This window comes from Diabrotica virgifera, chromosome 3 (assembly GCF_917563875.1).
Source record: "Diabrotica virgifera virgifera chromosome 3, PGI_DIABVI_V3a".
Classification (NCBI taxonomy): Eukaryota; Metazoa; Arthropoda; class Insecta; order Coleoptera; family Chrysomelidae; genus Diabrotica; species Diabrotica virgifera.
Genome location: NC_065445.1, coordinates 67,033,483 through 67,051,616, shown reverse-complemented (window position 1 = coordinate 67,051,616; position 18,134 = coordinate 67,033,483). Strand labels below are relative to the sequence as shown.

At 31.8% G+C, this 18,134-nt stretch overlaps 1 protein-coding gene across 1 annotated transcript; it reads right to left on the bottom strand.

The window, feature by feature from the left end:
- Positions 1 to 3,714: 3,714 nt before the first annotated feature.
- LOC126881879 (ran-specific GTPase-activating protein-like) lies at positions 3,715 to 17,584 on the bottom strand. The gene is made up of 4 exons (XM_050646529.1): positions 17,402 to 17,584; positions 17,132 to 17,323; positions 13,257 to 13,491; positions 3,715 to 10,278 (listed from the first exon to the last, which is right to left on the bottom strand). Exons 1-4 carry the CDS (start codon positions 17,420 to 17,422, stop codon positions 10,046 to 10,048), a joined length of 681 nt encoding a protein of 226 aa, XP_050502486.1. The 5' UTR covers positions 17,423 to 17,584; the 3' UTR covers positions 3,715 to 10,045.
- Between the last annotated feature and the right edge of the window lie 550 nt (positions 17,585 to 18,134).

Genomic DNA, 18,134 nt, shown 5'->3' with positions numbered 1-18,134 from the left:
TGGCCTAATAGTGAAAAGGAGAGAGTGCATAGTTGGCACCTCAAAGTACTTTAAAATAATAAATATTTAAAACAAAGTAAGTCATCAATCGAAGTAGCACAGAAAACGACAATAAATATCGTCTCCATACCACCAGATTGACAACAGGTGGAATACTTTCTTTGGTTACAACCTCCTGAGATTTTCAAAATTTATAAATCAAACAGGATGCCGAGGAAATTAAGATGAGAGAATTTTAAATAATTCACAACTCATCTGCTCAGCGTGGTAAAAGTTCCAACAAGAAAGATTCCTTAATACTCCTACAAAAGAGTAAGTGAATTAAAAACGTATAAACATTTTCAATTTCTTTGCAACACGAAAATGCAGCAGCTGCATAATACTCTGGTTAATTAATATTTAAAATTCTCTCATCTTAATTTCCTCGGCATCCTGTTTGATTTATAAATTTTGAAAATCTCAGTAGGTGTAACCAAAGAAAGTATTCCACCTGGTGGTATGGGAACGATATTTATTGTCATTTTCTGTGCTACTTTGATTGATAACTTACTTTGTTTTTCGGTAGATGGATCTAGTTCATCCGTGACATTTCTTTCTTTGCAATTCGGAAAGGCATAAAGTGTGATGCCTGGAGAAATCGGAGAGAGAGGATATGGGACTACTGATGAGGCGGAAAAGACCTCCGAAACCGATATAGACTCTTCCTGCACTCTCCGATTTAACCAGAGTATTATACAGCTGCTGCATTTTCGTGTTGAAAAGAAATTGAAAATGTTTATACGTTATTAATAAATACAGGGTGGGGCATTAGTGTGACAAAGTCCAATTACTCGTTTGTCGTAAGAGATACGAAAAAAAGTTATTTAGGTAAAAGTTGGGGCACACATAGTACCATAATTTAAAAATATTTTCAAATATACAGGGTCGTCCGTATTGACAGGCTGACACAAACTTATGTTTTTTTTAATGGAACACCCTGTATATTTTTACATTTTTGGATTCTCCTCGATGTTTACTTTCTTAAAATATATGGTTTTGTAATATTATACGAGGTAGTTTAAAAGTTAATTACGTTTTTTTGTTAATTTCGTAGCAAAATATACACCCTGTAGAATTTTAGTGATTTGACATCAAATTTTTATTTTATGTTCAAACGATTTTTAATATAGTCTACTATTGTTAAACATTAACAGTATAGCGAAATGTTTAATTTTAGTATACAGGGTGGGTCGAAACTCGGAATAAGTATTTTCTGAGTTTTCTTAAATGGAACACCCTGTATTTAAGTATTGTAATGAAATGATATTTTATGGTACTTTTTTATTTCTTAAGCATTCCCTATACCTAAGTGCTTTAATTTGTAAGTTATTCGTGATTCTTTAAGCCAAACATTAATTGTAAGAAAAATTACGTGAAATTTTATTAGGTGGCTGTGAAAATATTTAATCAGAAATAATTTTTGGAAAAGAAAATACATCATAATCTAGTCTGATCCTTAATTTATTACTATTGGATGAAATATCCAAATAAATTCGTAGTTAAGTTTGTTGGTGCGCAAAATATTAATAAAAACATACAATATTCTACCTCGTCGGCTATGACACTAAATTTCCTTAAAAATTTAACATTATACTATTTTTATAGATCCAGTTGCTTTGTTACCATTACTAATATGTATTTTCCTTATGAGAAACTGACTAATAAGATTTTGGTGCTAGTGGAATATAACAAAAATGTGCTACTAGCAATAAGAATTTTTCATTAGAAATTCCCTGATAGACGACAACTAAGAAGGGAAACGTTTAAAAATATACTAGAACGGTTTCAACGGACTGATCACTTAGATTATGATAAATCTGCTCGAATAAAAACTATTGTAAGTGAAGAAAACAGCAATTATATGTAATCCTTAGTGTCACTGAGGATCTGCATATTAGTACAATCGTTCTTACAATCTAAGTATCTAGTCTATTGAAACCGTTTTAGTATACTTTCAAAAGTTTCTCTTTTTGGTTGTCGTCTATCAGGGAACTGCTGATGATAATTTTTTATTGCTAGTAGCTCATTTTTGTTATACTCTCCTAGCACAAAGCCATTTTAATCCGCTCCTCATTAGAAAAATTAATATTAGTAATGGTATCAAATCAACTGAAACTATATAAATAGTATAATGTCAAATGTTTAAGCAAATTTTGTGTCATAGCCAACTAGGCAGAATTTTGTATGTTTGATTCATATTTTAAGCACCAACAACCTTAACTACGAATGTACTTGGATATCTCATCCAATATTAATAAATTAAGGATCAGGCTAGATTATTATGTATTTTTTTTTTCGAAAAATTACTTTTGATTGGATATTTTCACGGCTACCTAATGAAATTTTACGTAATTTTTGTTGCAATTAATGTTTGCTTAAAGAATGACGAATAACTTACAAATTAAAGCACTTAGGTATAGGGAATGCTTAAGAAATAAAAAAGTACCATAAAATATCATTTCATTACAATACTAAAATACAGGGTGTTCCATTTAAGAAAACTCAGAAAATACGCATTCCGAGTTTCGACCCACCCTGTATACTAAAATTAAACATTTCGCTATACTATTAATGATTAACAGTAGTAGATTATATTAAAAATCGTTTGAACATAAAATAAAAATTTGATGTCAAATCACTAAAATTCTACAGGGTGTAGATTTTGCTACGAAATTAACAAAAAAACGTAATTAACTTTTAAACTACCTCGTATAATATTACAAAACCATATATTTTAAGAAAGGAAACATCGAGGAAACTCCAAAAATGTAAAAATATACAGGGTGTTCCATTAAAAAAAACATAAGTTTGTGTCACCCTGCCAATACGGACGACCCTGTATATTTGAAAATATTTTTAAATTATGATCCTTTCTTTGCCCCACGTTTTACCTAAATAACTTTTTTTCGTATCTCTTACGACAAACGAGTAATTGGACTTTGTCACACTAATGCCCCACCCTGTATTTACTTTGTGATAAAGTCAGTCAGATCATCATGTCCCCAAGAATATCAATGTACACCGCGCCAGTATTGGCGTTAAAAATATTAGTAGGTTAGTTAATTCACACAATGATAAAAATTAAAACAACGTCGTTACACCACAAAATTACCATGGCACTGAGCGTACCATCCGTTGTCGAGTTGGAAGGATCTTGTTTGAGCTTCTGTTTTTCTTTGGAATGTGCCATTTTACCGACAAACGACGAGACAAGGCAAGCCAGGTCGCTCTAGCCATAAATAAGGGATTTGTTCTTTGTCCAAGGATCGTAAATCACAAAATTCTGAGGGAAATAACGCTATTTAAATTGTTTTTATTCTCGTCTTCAGTTTTTATCCTTTATTGTTACATTTTTCTATTTAGCAAAGCACGCATCAACACGCTTTGTTGGAATTCTTTTTTATGTTTTCCCAAATGGTATTTTGTATATTTGCTTTTAAAAACAATTTGCACATTTTAAAATCTCAAATGAAATTGTTTTTCCAACTATACCACATAATAGTTTTAAATAATTTAAGGTATATTTAAAATTTCCCACCGAAATTAAATTTTGAAATTCCCGCTTGGATTAGTTCCGATGCAAATATCTTGGAGCGCTGTATGGAGATCAATGACACTACTGTATTAAATATGTTTGGGTTAAACTACTATAGTGTAAACAGTGAATAAAAAACATCTGATTGAAATAATGTAATAAAATCTAATATTACATTGCAAATAACTTGTCAACTACATGCAAAAATACAAAAATATAATTCTGTATGTTCTCTTCTGGGAATGCTTACCACGAAATGCACCTAACATTCGAAAACCATTCATCTTCAAGCCTCATTAACCTCACAAAATATTTAAAAAAAATGGTGAATTTATACAATAATTATTCAACATACAATGATATATAACACACTCATGAACATCTATACTATAAATAACGTAGGCATTTTAGATATATGTATTGCAAACTTTTTTCAAAGCTGCCAAATTTTAGTATACTTTTTTATCAATAACTTTTAACAAACATTTTATTTGCATATATGTTTATGTAAATTGTAAATACAGTTTATACAATCTTTTACGTTTGATCACATCTACAGTCGGAAAAATGAAAGATTAGCCATGAACGATCATATCAATCACATATGTTGTATTTGCTGTCTTTTTCTATAAATAAGAAACGGGAGGGATAGATAATTAATAATCTTAATATGTGATTGATATGATCGTTCATGGGTAATTTTTCATTTTTCCGACTGTATGTAATCCAAATATACACAGTTTTCATGGAAAATAAAATCGTGACAAATATCAGATAGTAGTATAATGTAGTAATATGTACAAAAATACCTAAAAAAATTGGTATATGACGTAAGCATGAACTGCCACAAAGACACAAGCACAAATTAGCCGGGGAAGTACTCCACTATACTACAGGTAGAAGTTTTTCATCTTGAGATCAATCATGTTATTATCTCAATGGCGGCAATTAATGGACGTAAATAGAGAAGCATATAACAATCTTTCTTGTACAAGAGTTAGCAATACATCTGATAAGTTTAAGTCCGATAAGTATTTATCCCCCTCCATCCGATGGCGCCACTATCGCAAGAGAAATCTACTATCGTGTAATACATTCTTGTAAACGGCCTAAGTCAAAATTTCAGCCGAATCGGGTTTCAACCTGGTTGCCTGTTGGTTTTTGATAAGTCACGCTAAGATGTCCCGAAAACGGCTACCACGGAGGATGACGTCAAAGAAATCCGTGATATCATATTGGCAGAACGCCGACCGAAGGTGCACGAGACAGTAGGCATCTCAAAATATCGCGTGAGTCATATCCTGCATGAAATTTTGGGCATAAGAACGCTTGTCGGTGTGATGGGTGCCTCGTTTGCTCACTCCGGACAGTAAGCGCAACCCTGAGACCACTTAAGAGTAGTGTATGAGGCTGTTTCAGTGTAATACAAATGAGTTTCTACGTTGTTTCATAACCGCCCACGAAACATGTTCCACTGGTATACACCAGAGACCAAGGAACAGTCGATACAGTGGACGTCACCCCGCGAATGTTCTTCGAAGAGGGAGAAAACTGTCCAATGGACCGGAAAAGTGAATGGTGAAAAAGGCCACCATTTTCTAGGATTCACAAGGTGTGTTATATGTTAACTTCCTGGAAAAGGGCAAAACGGTCAAAGGGCTTTACTATGCCGTATTATTGGGCCGATTCGGCGCCGAATTGTAGAAAAACAGCCTCGATTGATCGAATTAGGCTACGAACTGCTGTTCTATCCACTGTTTTCTCCAGATTTGACACTGTGTGACTTCTGTTTGTTTCTAAACTTGAAAGTCGCTCGCCCGGGCAGACATTTAAATCGAATAACGAGTTCATCATCGCCACGGAAGCCTCCGTTGCAGACCTCGAGAAAACGTATTTTTCAGATGAGATAAAGAAGGTGGAACATCACTGGGTCAAGTGTATTGAGCTAAAAGAAGACTACGTTCAGAAATAAATCACCACTTTTCCAAAATTTTCGTTTTTCTTTTGAAGGTAGAAGTACTTATTAGACCGCCCTAGTATGTATCCCAGAGGCCTTAGTTAAATGGGATGGCATGTAGGAAACGGATTTATACAAAAAACACTGAATTTTGGAACTAAACTAAAATTATGAGACATAAGCTAATTGTAGATGAATGACTGACAGATTTTTCACACATCATATAGGTATGATGTGCTATATCACAGTACTACGAGCAATATGAAAGAGATGTGGAGCTAGGAATCTTCGACAGTTTAATCTCATCACTGATATCCTTGGCCTAAATGCAAATGTAGATATTGATCGTATAAGTTTCGTCTCTGCTCAGAGAATATAGTATTACACGCGTAACTTATTCCCCTTATGTTGGTACATGTGAGTAGAGCTATGTAAAGTTGTTAGGCACATTGTTAGAAATAGTTGGGGTGCGTGTAGCGTGTAATTTGCAGTGACAGAATTCTACATAAAAGGAGGTTTATGACCGAACGAGATTCAAGGTTTGTAAATACACATGGCGACTCTCACCTTCAAATTCCACTGTGGAGAGCTGATTTTAACTGTGGTCATGAAAGTGTCAAACCTGATCCACGTGAAGGAAACTTGTTCACATCTTGACACCAGGAATTGAACATGTCAAAGCTTGTGGAGATACCTAAGTGCCGCATGTTCTCACTATGGGCCACTCACTTGTTCCCTTGAAACACTTCAAAAGGTAGAAAATCTACGGTTTCGTTTTGATTTAAATGACATTCGTTTCACTTCAAAAGGTGCTTGGCTTGTTTAAAAAAAAAAAAACAAAAGTTACTTCTTGCGACGATAGTTACAATTGAAGAAACATTGATTAGCCTCTACACACATGAAACAACAACAAACTAAGGGGTGGATAGAAGCCGGCTCTTCGGGATCAAGTTAGGTGAGAATGGTACCATCGGCGGGATGCAGCGCCGGTGTTTTGGGATACGAAAGGAGTTTTGCTAACTGACTAGCGTAGAAATAGACACTCTACTATTGCTTCATATCGGAGATGTTCCCTCAAGTTTCAAGAAGTTATATTTAGGAAATTGTTACGGAGTGCTTACAATATTTATTTTCAAAATCTGGAATGTACTCATAACGACATTTAATTCAATTAAATCAATCTAATAGAACTGTTTGGAAATATCCTATTTCAATTTAAGTAGAATATATTTAAAAAAAAATAAGCTTGATATATCTACAATTTTATTGGGAAATAACATTTATAAAATAAATAGCTCATTATGAGCGGAAAGCAATTATTAAAACGCCACCTTCGGGGCCTGTTGGTATGTAATAAGATGCAAATACATCTTATGATTATCCAAAAGACACTGTGAATGGTTTTTTGGTCTTTTTTCTATGAGTATGCCCTTTCACACGTGAAGAATTCCCAAAATAATTAAAGGTATTGCATGTAAAACACAATATATAAACAAGATACATGATGTTCTTTGATTTGTAATGAACACTATGAATGTACGGTGAATTACTGTTATGTAATAAATAATTTCACGTAATTGTTGAATAATCATATAATATGTATTAAACATGCCACTCAATAGCAAAATATTGTTTTTTGTTTTAAGACAGAATAGTTTTAATTGAGATATTCTGCAAAAGTGTAGGTAACTGATAGTAGAACAAAGAACCACAATATATTTAGTAGTATTCTTTTTCTCATGATCATCTTTCAGTGCGTCACAGTTTTTCGATTTCTTTCTAACGCATTAAATTGCATGTGACAGAAAAAAACGCATGTCGGTGATTACTTTGGTAATTATTCTAGTTCGGTGATTATTCTAGTTGTCGATAGATGGCGCCATAATAAAAAAATATTTTTTTTAATTAGATAATAATATTACAAATATAATCTGTATAATTTATAAGACTATACAAATCAAAGAAAATACCATTTTATAAATGCAAGAAACACATTTGATTTGTTTTTATTCCAAATTGAAAATAAAATGTGACAACTGTCAGATTTAACTAAAAGGTCATGTTAGAATAAATGTCATAAATGTGTATTATCACGGACTTACCCTTTTTCCTATCATTTGTTAAACACTGAAAAATGCTCATGAAAAGGACAATAGCAAAGATGATAAGGAAGGTGTAAGGTGGAGAGAAAATATGGATTGTTAAAGAGTAAATGGAAACATTAAATATAGAAAAAAACTAATAAAAATGATGCTTTCTATAAACCTCTACAAATGAGGGAGAAATGTAGAGTACAGAAAATATTGTTTGAAAATACATATAAAGATTTGTAACAAGCAACCAAAAAAGAATTTGAAGGTAAAAAGAATTTGAAGCTTAACAAAAAGGTTCTATAAAAATTTATAAAATAATGTATATTATCCTTTTAATTAAATAAATCATAATTATCTCTAGCGTTTTTAAAGACCGCTTTACAGCTTGCAAGAAAACTTGCTGCAATTTCTTGCATACAAGACTTTCGTGCAAGTCTATTAGCCACTTTACAGGATGCAAGTAATTGCGAAATTTATTGCACAAGTTCTTGCAGCAAGAACTTCTGCAATAAGTTGCAACTAGCTTTCTGCAATAAAGTGATTACACAGTGCAAGTAATTGCATAAACTGACATGAAATGGACAGAAACTTTGACATACCATAAATTTTGGGTTATGTTGTTTTTATAAATTAAAAATGTAATTTTTTGAGTAGAGTTATCAGATATATTAGATTGAAAATATTAGATTATAATTTGAGAAAAGTATAATATGTATTATGTATAACAAAATCAATTAATACCTAATGCAAGTATACCTATAATACATTATTCATTTACAAAAGGAAACAAGTTGTTAAATACAAAAGAAATAAAAATAGAATATAGTTTCTTTAATCCCTATGTTGCATAATTAAAGTTATCCCCCAGAATAATGTTATCTGTGAAGTGTGAAATTGGTAAAAAGTTCCTCTAGTTTTGTCAAAAATTGTTTAGTTTGAAATTTAGGATAACAGAATGTCAAAACAAACAGTGTAGCCTTAAAAGTTACTAGAAATATACCCAAATTGCAGAAAAAATTGCATGAAAAATAGGACATGTTCTATCTAGCTGCAACTTCTTGCAGCAAGAAATTGCTGCAAGAAGTTGCAGCTTTTAGGTGCAATTCGCGTATGACACGATGCAATTTCTATTGCTGCAAGAAATTGTGCAATTAATTGCGCAATTAGTTGCATGGTGTAAAGTGGCTATATTGCATGGTCTTTTACAGCTTGCAACCCGGCTTGCATGCAATTTGAAAGGTTTACCCTTAACCTAACTTATAAACTTTTGTTTTTTTTAATTACTTTATTGCTGTTTATTTAACTTGGTAAATTTCGAAATGCCAAGACTATCAGAAATAACCAAATATAAAAGGAAAAAGGCGGTAGCAGCAACTTTAAGTATTATTATTGCTGCAGCCAGCCTTTTAGTCACTAATTTAGAACGCCGAGATCGGAGATGGTGAGTAAGATCTAGTTGAACAAGAAGAGGGGTAATAATGTATCTCCAACAGAAGAATTTATCCAAGTAGATGATGAAAATGACTCTAATTTTCTAGGAATGAATGTACATTTTAATAAACCCTTGGGAAAAATTGAACAATTACAAAAAATCTATATTTCGAAATACTATTTCTGCGAAACACAAATTAATTATTATCCTAAGGTACTTAGCTAGAGGAGAGAGAGCTTCCGTAGCTTAATATACAATTTACAATAATTATAGAATCTCAGAAAGTGCCATTTCATTATTCATTCATTTCCATCGTTGATATATTTCACAAACAGAAAACAGCTGATCGGCATGTATTCGTGAATCCGTGTCGTATGACATTTGATATTGTGGAAAAATCAAATTCCCCTAGACTTGCATGAAAACTTGCAGAAAAAATGGCACCAAACCGATTATCGCGCAATTGCAAGAAGTTGCATGCAATAATCAACTGACGACATACTGCGCATGCCTTTAGGCAACTTTCTTGCATCTTGCAGGTAGAATTGCAAGCTGTAAAGCGCCCTTAAGGCCTACAGAAAAAATTACCATAATCTGTAGTAAAATATTTTTGTAATTTCTAGTAGTTACTCATGTAAGAATTTTTACAAAGCGTCATACACCACTATTATTTATTTTTAATATCTGAAATTGTAAATCTGAGATATTATAGATACATTACATTATACCTTTAAAACAATTGCTATGAGCAATATTAGTTTTACTTTAAAAACTTTTATCACATTATTAAATAGTTCCATAATAATTGTTGAATATTCAATATAAAAAAACATGAGCATACGAAACTAACTAGGAATATAATCTATGCTATGTCTATGAATAGATAAAAGAGCACTTAGTATGTTATGAGTTACTTTAGAATCAAGAAACTAGATAGATATTATTAAGTAATGTATTAAATATAATCTAAAATGCCCACATTTTACACTTTACTTCTCATCTGCTTTCGCTACATCCAATTCACTAATCTTTTTAGTCAAGTCCACACATTCTTTTTCATCAGATTCATCATTTTTGCTTTCATCAACACTATTTTCTAAAGAAGAGTTGTGTTCCTCTGATTCGTCTTCATTTTCTTTATTGTTTTGGTCATTGTATAGTTCACATTCTGTAGACACAATCTTTTTTGCTTCTTCAAATTTTTCCTTGAACAGATTTGCATCTACAAAAGAAAATTTAAAGGTGTATTTGGGTCCTTAATTAACAAGCCGATCTAAAATGGGTGACACACACGCGAGTAAGTATGCGGACTTATGGCTCGACGCATACTTTAAGTTTGCCGATTAAGTTCGTCGTTGATTCAACCAGTTTGAAATCTTACTCGCAGCTTGTAGGTGTATCACTGCTTCAAGCCGTCATTTTATTGTGTTAAGCTACTCCTACATTTTTATTAATTACGCAAATTACCTCTAAATAATTGAATCGTTTATTGTTGAAAGGAGACAAGTTACATTTTATAAGTTTTGAGAAAAACGTAAAAAACCATTCTAAGCTATAATAAATTATTTTTTATTATTTGTTTTTGAGTAAACCTAATTAAATATTGATAAGTACATAGTTACATTAGAGTAAAACAAGGTCATTTTTTCTTTTTGTTTTTGAAAAATTGTTATTTTTGTGCATGTATTCTCTTAATTAAGTTGGCAAATAAGCAATTAAGTTGGGAGATAATTTTCAATGTCATCGTAGAATGAAACACATTGAAATTAAACATTTTTCATGAGAGAAAAAGTTGTAGAAGGCAAGTTAAACCTACAATAAATTTCCACTGAAGATTGCAGATGTGATGACCAAACCTCTAATGAAAATAAGAGTCCAGATCCTTCTTTCAAAGATGGGACTGATGTAGATGTGAAAAACCTTTTAATAAGGGAAAGTGTTGAAATTTAGTATAAGGTTTTTCATATTGTATTAAATTGATGTCATAGTTACGTTAGTGTGACATATTTATAGTAATCACAAGTCAAAATAATTTTAATAAAAATAGTTCATATTTGCCTATTTTATCTTCAATAAATCCATAATTCACAAATATTAGGTGGTTTTAAGTACTTTTCCTTCAACTGCTTTCAGTTTAATAACTGTCAAATTTTTGAACTGAGCAAATTGCCAATATTTTTTTGAGCATTTGTAAATTCTATAGAAAAACTTGGTTAAATGGTTTTAGATATTAGTCCAGGGCTCATCTGTTTTGAGATGGACGTTGAGAGGTGACTCAAATTTTGTTGCAGAATTTGCTTGAAAATAACTCAAATAATAATATTTGAGTTATCCTCCCTCTCAAAAAGGTCCGGAACATTGTTAAATAATCAAAATGTCAAAATATGAAGGAAAAATTCGATTTTTTTATTGGTTTTTGAATATCACTTTAAAACTGTTCATTTCTGAGAAAAGTTGTACTGACATAAAAGTTGCGTAATTAAATTTACTATAATATAGAATTGGTTAAAAATTTAAAAAATAGTCACCCTTGTTGCAAAATAGCAATACTTGCGAAAAAAACCATACAAAAACAAGTATTCGCATTTTACGTTTTTCAACCATTTATGCTACACTTAGGACCTTCATATTTTACCCAGAAAAACTTTATGATATAGTAAAACAACACTGTAAATTTCATTAAGATCGGTTTAATAGATTTTGCAAAATAAATTTTGCAATCCAGCTTTCGCAAAAAAAATTCATTTTTTAAAAATGTTGCAGGACTGAAAATAAAGCAGATAGTAAGTTGAATTTTTTTTTGCTTATAGAAGTGTACTGTACCTTTCATTCGCCATTTGCAAAATTAAAATCGAATAATTACCACGGCGTCAGGAAATTTTTTAAATAAACATTAATTTTTGGTGCTGCGTGCAGGACAGCGGTGTTCGATTCACACAAGTTGATTACCATCAAAATTTCTTCTAATCTTTATTTAATATATTATTTTCTTACTCTATATTTTGTTGTATTTTAATATTTTAATTCCACAAAAATCAAACTAATTTTATTATTGTTTGTGAAATATTGTTTAAACAATTGCATATGTTTAAAAATAATAAACTTTTATTCTCTAAGTTAAAATATATGAACAAAGAAAGTTCTTGCTAAAAAAAGTGTTATTTCAAAGGATAGAGTATGTGTTTTTATTTTGCAATAAACAAATTTATTTATTTATATCGAAATGTAATAAAAATTAAAATGTATCAATCATTATCAAAGGTCATTGAAATGCCCAATCAGAGCAAACTATCGGCTGTCCTGCGCGTAGCACCAATAATTAATGTTTATTTAAAAAAATTCATGACGCCGTGGCAGTTAATCGATTTTAATTTTGCAAATTGCAAATAAAAGGTAAAGTACACTTCTATAAGCAAAAAAAAAATTTCAACTTGCTATCTGCTTTATTTTCAGTTCTGTAACAATTTAAAAAAACGAATTTTTTTTGAGAAAGCTGGATTGCAAAATTTATTTTGCAAAATCTATTAAACCGATCTAAATGAAATTTACAGTTTTGCTTTACTATATCATAAAGTTTTTCTGGATGAAATATGAAGGTCCTAAATGGAGCATAAATGGTTGAAAAAACATAAAATGTGAATACTTGTTTTTGTATAGTTTTTTCGCAATTATTGCTATTTTGCAACAAGGGTGACTATTTTTTAAATTTTTAACAAATTCTATATTGTAGGAAATTTAATTATGCAACTTTTATGTTAGTACAACTTTTCTCGGAAATGAATACTTTTAAAGTTATAATCAAAAAACGAAGAAAAAATCGAATTTTTCCTTAATTTTTTGACATTTTGATTATTTAAACAATGTTCCGGACCTTTTTGAGAGGGAGGATAGCTCAAATATTATTATTTAAGTTATTTTCAAGCAATTTCTGCAAAAAAATTTGAGTCACCTCTCAACGTCCAAATGTACTAATATTTTTACAGATCCGCCCTAGTCTATATCTATTCTTTTTGTATAAAAATATTTCATTTGTGATACTCAGTTATTTGGCTTATTTTTGCTTCAAGACTATTTGTCTAGTTGTCTATTTGTTACTTTTGTTAATTGCTTTAAATTCCTCTTCATCTTTAAATGATTTCTTGTTGGAGTACTGAGACCTTTACAAAAAAGCAAAATTTTAGGTACAAATAATATACTTACTGTCTACTGTACCAAATTTAATAGCTAAACATTCAGACTTAGGTTTCTCATCAGCAAAATCCACCATAACAGTATAAACAAAAGCTTTATCACTACCCTTGCTGGGTTTTAGCTCCATCCATGGAGTAATGAAATGATTAGCACAAACTTTCAATGTCTTATCTCGCCTCATTACTACTCTTACTGAATGAGTTTCATTGTGTCTTAAAAGCTTTAATTCTCCAGTACCTCTTTCCTAAAAAGTATGTTTATATATTTATTTATTAACGGGAGAACCCCTTTCTACTGTTAAATTTCATGTATAAAAATAAAAATCCTACTCTAACTACTATGTCTAACAATAACAATTGAAGACCACACGGAAAAAAGGCGAAATGTCAATTTTTTATTATTTTTTGTTCAGAGCAGCAAGATGTAGGTTTTTAGTAGTAGTTTTATGTGGGTCATTTAAACATGGGAAAAAGACAAATCCTCATAGCTTAAAACACGTTATAAAAGTCTTCGTACAAGGAAGAAAGGCGAATGGTCCTCGCGTAAATCCGAGAAAGGTGGAATGTCAGTGTAGTCGAGACGTCGGGGAACACACGCCACATTTTGTTTACTAAACACGTTAGATTTCATTAGCCTTCGTTAAATGTGCATGTTATTGTGCTCGAAAATGACGGATAGTGGAAGAGATGATACGGGTCGCGAAAAAAACACTAAAAAAAGGAAAACTACAGGTCGAATAAATGAAGTAATAAAGTGGTTAAGACAACAGAGCCATGAAACAGGTAACGATTGTCAATGTAAGAGACTTGAGTGTTTTAAAACAGTAGATCAACAAAACCGATCAAACATTATAAACAATTTTAACCGTATGGTATACGAAGAACAAAATATTTACTTGGCAGGCCTAATAACGTCAATGCCCGTAAAGCAAAGAAGAGCCCGAGATGAAGCTACATCAAGATTGCATGATGCAACGTATTCTTTTAGATTTAGAATAACGACTGATGATAAAACTACTGATGTCCCAGTTTGTTTTAAAGCTTTTCTAAGCCTTCATGGAATTGGTCGGAAGAGGCTTGAAAATATCCAAAAAAGTTTAAAAGCTACTGGTAGTGCACCAATTGACAAACTCGGAAAAATCCAAAAAACATGCATTACCAAAACAACAGCTAGATGAAGTTATTGGACATAATAAAGGATGGATCAATCACTTATACGAAACTGGTTACTATCCTTGGACCAAATTTACGTAACTAAACCAACAAATACATCAAGATCAATCAGAGAACTCGACATATTGAAAGATCATCTATGCCTTTTGAAACACCGATGGACAATGGGAGACGTCAATTATATGCAAACCATTTACAAATTCCGATGAGGTGCAACTACCCTATTTTGCCACCAAAATTATATACAGGTGAGTTTGTTTTAAAAATTCCCTTTCTTTTCTCTTTTTTCGTATAGATGTTTTAGAGCTTTCTAGGAATTTCTTAGGAACAATTCAACGATCTGGTCCACTTAGTCAGATTTGCACATCTGAAAGGGCTAGATAGTTCTAAAGAGGCTTACCTTACAACAAAAACATAAACAAAATGAGGAGAAGATAATAAAAGCTAGACAAATGAAGAACAGAAAAAAAATGTTGTCATACATTTCACTTTTTTCCCGTGTTTGTAGTGACTTGTGTTCACATAGAGCACTGTTTCTAAGTTTTGCGTTTTATTTTAAATTCCGTTGATTAAATGATACGTTACAAAATAACTACGAAGACTACTTAAATAAAGAAGTACGTAAAATATTTAATTGTATGATGATAGTTAGGGTTTGAAAGTTAAAAATTCAATTTTCTCGAATTAACATCTTTGTGACATTTCGCCTTTCTTCCGTGTGGTCTTCAATTATAAAAAAAATAACAGCCTAATTATTAGACAATTAGACTTCTAATTGATTATTAAAAGTGACTATGATTTTTATGACAAATATGATTTATCGCCTTAAACGAGAATGATTCTCATTTTATTGGTCCAAACTTCATGTCAGTCTGATTAAATTCAAATTGTAGCATGTTGGTATTATTTTGTGTTACATGTTACAGTTAGTGTTGAGTTATTTACTGGTCGTGTTATTTTTTATAAGTTTTATAGTGTGTAGTGAACTGGATGAGGAAACCTACTGGCCTACAGAACGGTTCAACAGTAGTAAAGGAAACATATTAGTGATGTAACGAATGTCATTTTTTGAACATTCGCGAATACGAATGCGAATATCTGCTACTGACATTCGCGAATGCGGATGCGAATGCAAATATTCAGTTTTTTTAAATTTGTTTCTATTTTTGTAATGTTTCCTAAATTTATAATGAAAAGGTAATTGATATTTAGTGTAAATCAATCTGAATCTTAAGCTTTATTACATTACAAAGTAATGTAGTAATACAAAGGATGTAATACAAAGGATGTAATACAAAGTAATACAAAGTAATACAAAGGATGTCCCATTACCCAGGGCATCCAAAGTAACATTAAGATCAACGCCTCCCCATTCGGTATGTCCTTCGATGGGGAGGGGTGGAGGTATAGCTTGGGGGTCAGATAGGTACCACTCCATTACGGGATGTGACCGGTTTGATCTTCGGACATGTGGGTTCCACTTTTCCATTGGAACACACATGTTCCCCGGGGCTGGGGTTGATACGAGCATGTGTGTGTGTGTGTGCTTTATTACATAATACCAAATAATAAAAAAAGTGAAGGCTGATAATGTGATTATACAAGGTTAAGTTCTATCTATCTATTGCCCTTTATTTGTCCAAAGTTGAACATAGGCCTCCCCCTTATTTTCCACTCTTCTCGGTTCAGTGCTAATGCTGTCGATCTGGTTCCTGCGTATCAAAAAAACAAAAATAATGATACAGACGAGAAGAAAAAATATGGTCCCACAAAACATTATATATGAAGATGACATTGAAACAGCTGGAAAGTTTACATACCTAGGAGTAGAAATATATGCCGATGGATCAGAAGATAGAGAAATACGGAAGAGAATAATGCAGGAAAACAGAGCCTATTTTGCCCTCTCCCATATATTTCGGTCTAAAAGTGTCCACCGAAATACACAGATGAGAATCTATAAAACCTTAATTTGACCAATAGTGACTATTTGACAATGGCAGTGAAGCATGGGTCCTGACAGAAACATCCAAAAACAAATTTGAAGGGAACGTACTGAGGAAAATACTAGCACCTGTGAGGGAAACTGAATCTTCAGAATTCAATACAACAAGCTTTATTAACTTTATAAAAAAACACCCCTGTCTGACTTTATTAGAGTACAAAGATTGCAATGGAGCAGACATGTGATAAGAATAGGAGATGATAGCCTACCAAAAGGAGCAATGAACACTAGAATGCAGAGAAAGAGAACTTGTAAATTGCTGGAAAGACATAGTAAGCAGAGACACACAAGCACAGAAAAATAAAGGTGGAGGCCAAAAATAAAGGAGGCCAAGGCTCAATTTGGGCTGTAGTGCCGTAGAAGAAGTGAACTTTTAGTATCCAAAAACAAAGTATTTATTTATCAAAAGTAAAAAATAGCTTCTGGTAATCACTTGGGTAACGAGAAACCAATACATATTTTAATTTATTGATGTTTCGAAAAGTATGACCCTGTTTGGTTTTCACCTGTGATTGTTTACAGTTGGGAATATGCAAAATGAATGTAGTTTAGTCAAGTTTTTACATTGAGACCCTAAATTAGAAAAAAAAACAATATAATAGTCATTTTGGGAATGAGAATTTTTGAAGTTTATATGAGCTGTCTTTTTTCCAATATGACATATTGTTTTATTTAAAGGCAAAGGAATTATTAAAATAGCAGTTTACCTTCCATTCAGCCGAAGAGGGCTCCGAAGAATCATAGCGGTATAGTTTAGCTCTTATTTTTAATAATTCACTTTCGTTCTCTTCATTTGTAGATACCTCAACTTCTGGTAACGAAATTATTGGTTTAAATTGAGGATCATACTCTGTATCACTGCTTTCGCTTTCTTTTCGTTCAGTTTCTAAGCTTTTATCCTAAAAAATCATAGTAAATTTATAGGTTAGAACCATGCCGCTAATGAATTTGCGACCCTTAGCTATTTATCGACTTACCAAAGATTGGATTTCACTCATTTTGCTGCTTTTACAATGACTGTCTGAAAAGATATAGATTAATTTTAATTTAATTTCTAATTACAATAACGAATTTCTTTGATTTAGAACATTGACTTTGACAAAATCAAATTTACAAATGACAATGACATATTGGCCAAGTGACCAACATTGCTTGGTAACTGTACCGCCTGCACCAGTGACACCAACAGACGGCAGCAAATGCCATCACCATCAATATTCAAATTTTTTTGATTGGGAAAAATGTGATAAAAACGACAGTATGAACTTCGTTCACACAGACAGTATGAAGTTAGTTGCTAAATCTTTCAAGTTATGACAAATGGTTATGTACAAATAAAGTGTGAAAAAAATATACCTACCTATTTCGGTTTTCGTAAATAATAATTATTAAAATATGATGAAAATAAGATTAAATAGCAAAATACAATCGTACACAAAATAATTAATTCTGGGGATAGCACACTGATGACTACAGCGGTTGTCGACCGATAACCATAGTCAAGCAGTGTCGACTGCGGTTATATTTTGGATGGGTGACCGCTTGCGTACACCTCATGTTGTTGCCTTGCCGTACTTTTGTTGTAATGCTTGGTATTATTTTAAGAAAATTTTTTGGAAAGTAGTGTCTTAAAATTAGTTTAAAATATAAATAAAATACAAATAAACTGTTTACAATTTATTTATTTCGTTGAAATCATATAATAGAAGT

Excerpts from the sequence above, each read along its gene's own strand:
- LOC126881879 (XM_050646529.1), bottom strand. The coding sequence starts at position 17,422 with ATGAGTGAAATCCAATCTTTG. Across the intron at positions 17,324-17,401 it reads TGAGTGAAATCCAATCTTTG|GATAAAAGCTTAGAAACTGA; the intron begins GTAAGTCGATAA and ends ATGATTTTTTAG. Across the intron at positions 13,492-17,131 it reads CCTCTTCGGCTGAATGGAAG|GAAAGAGGTACTGGAGAATT; the intron begins GTAAACTGCTAT and ends CATACTTTTTAG.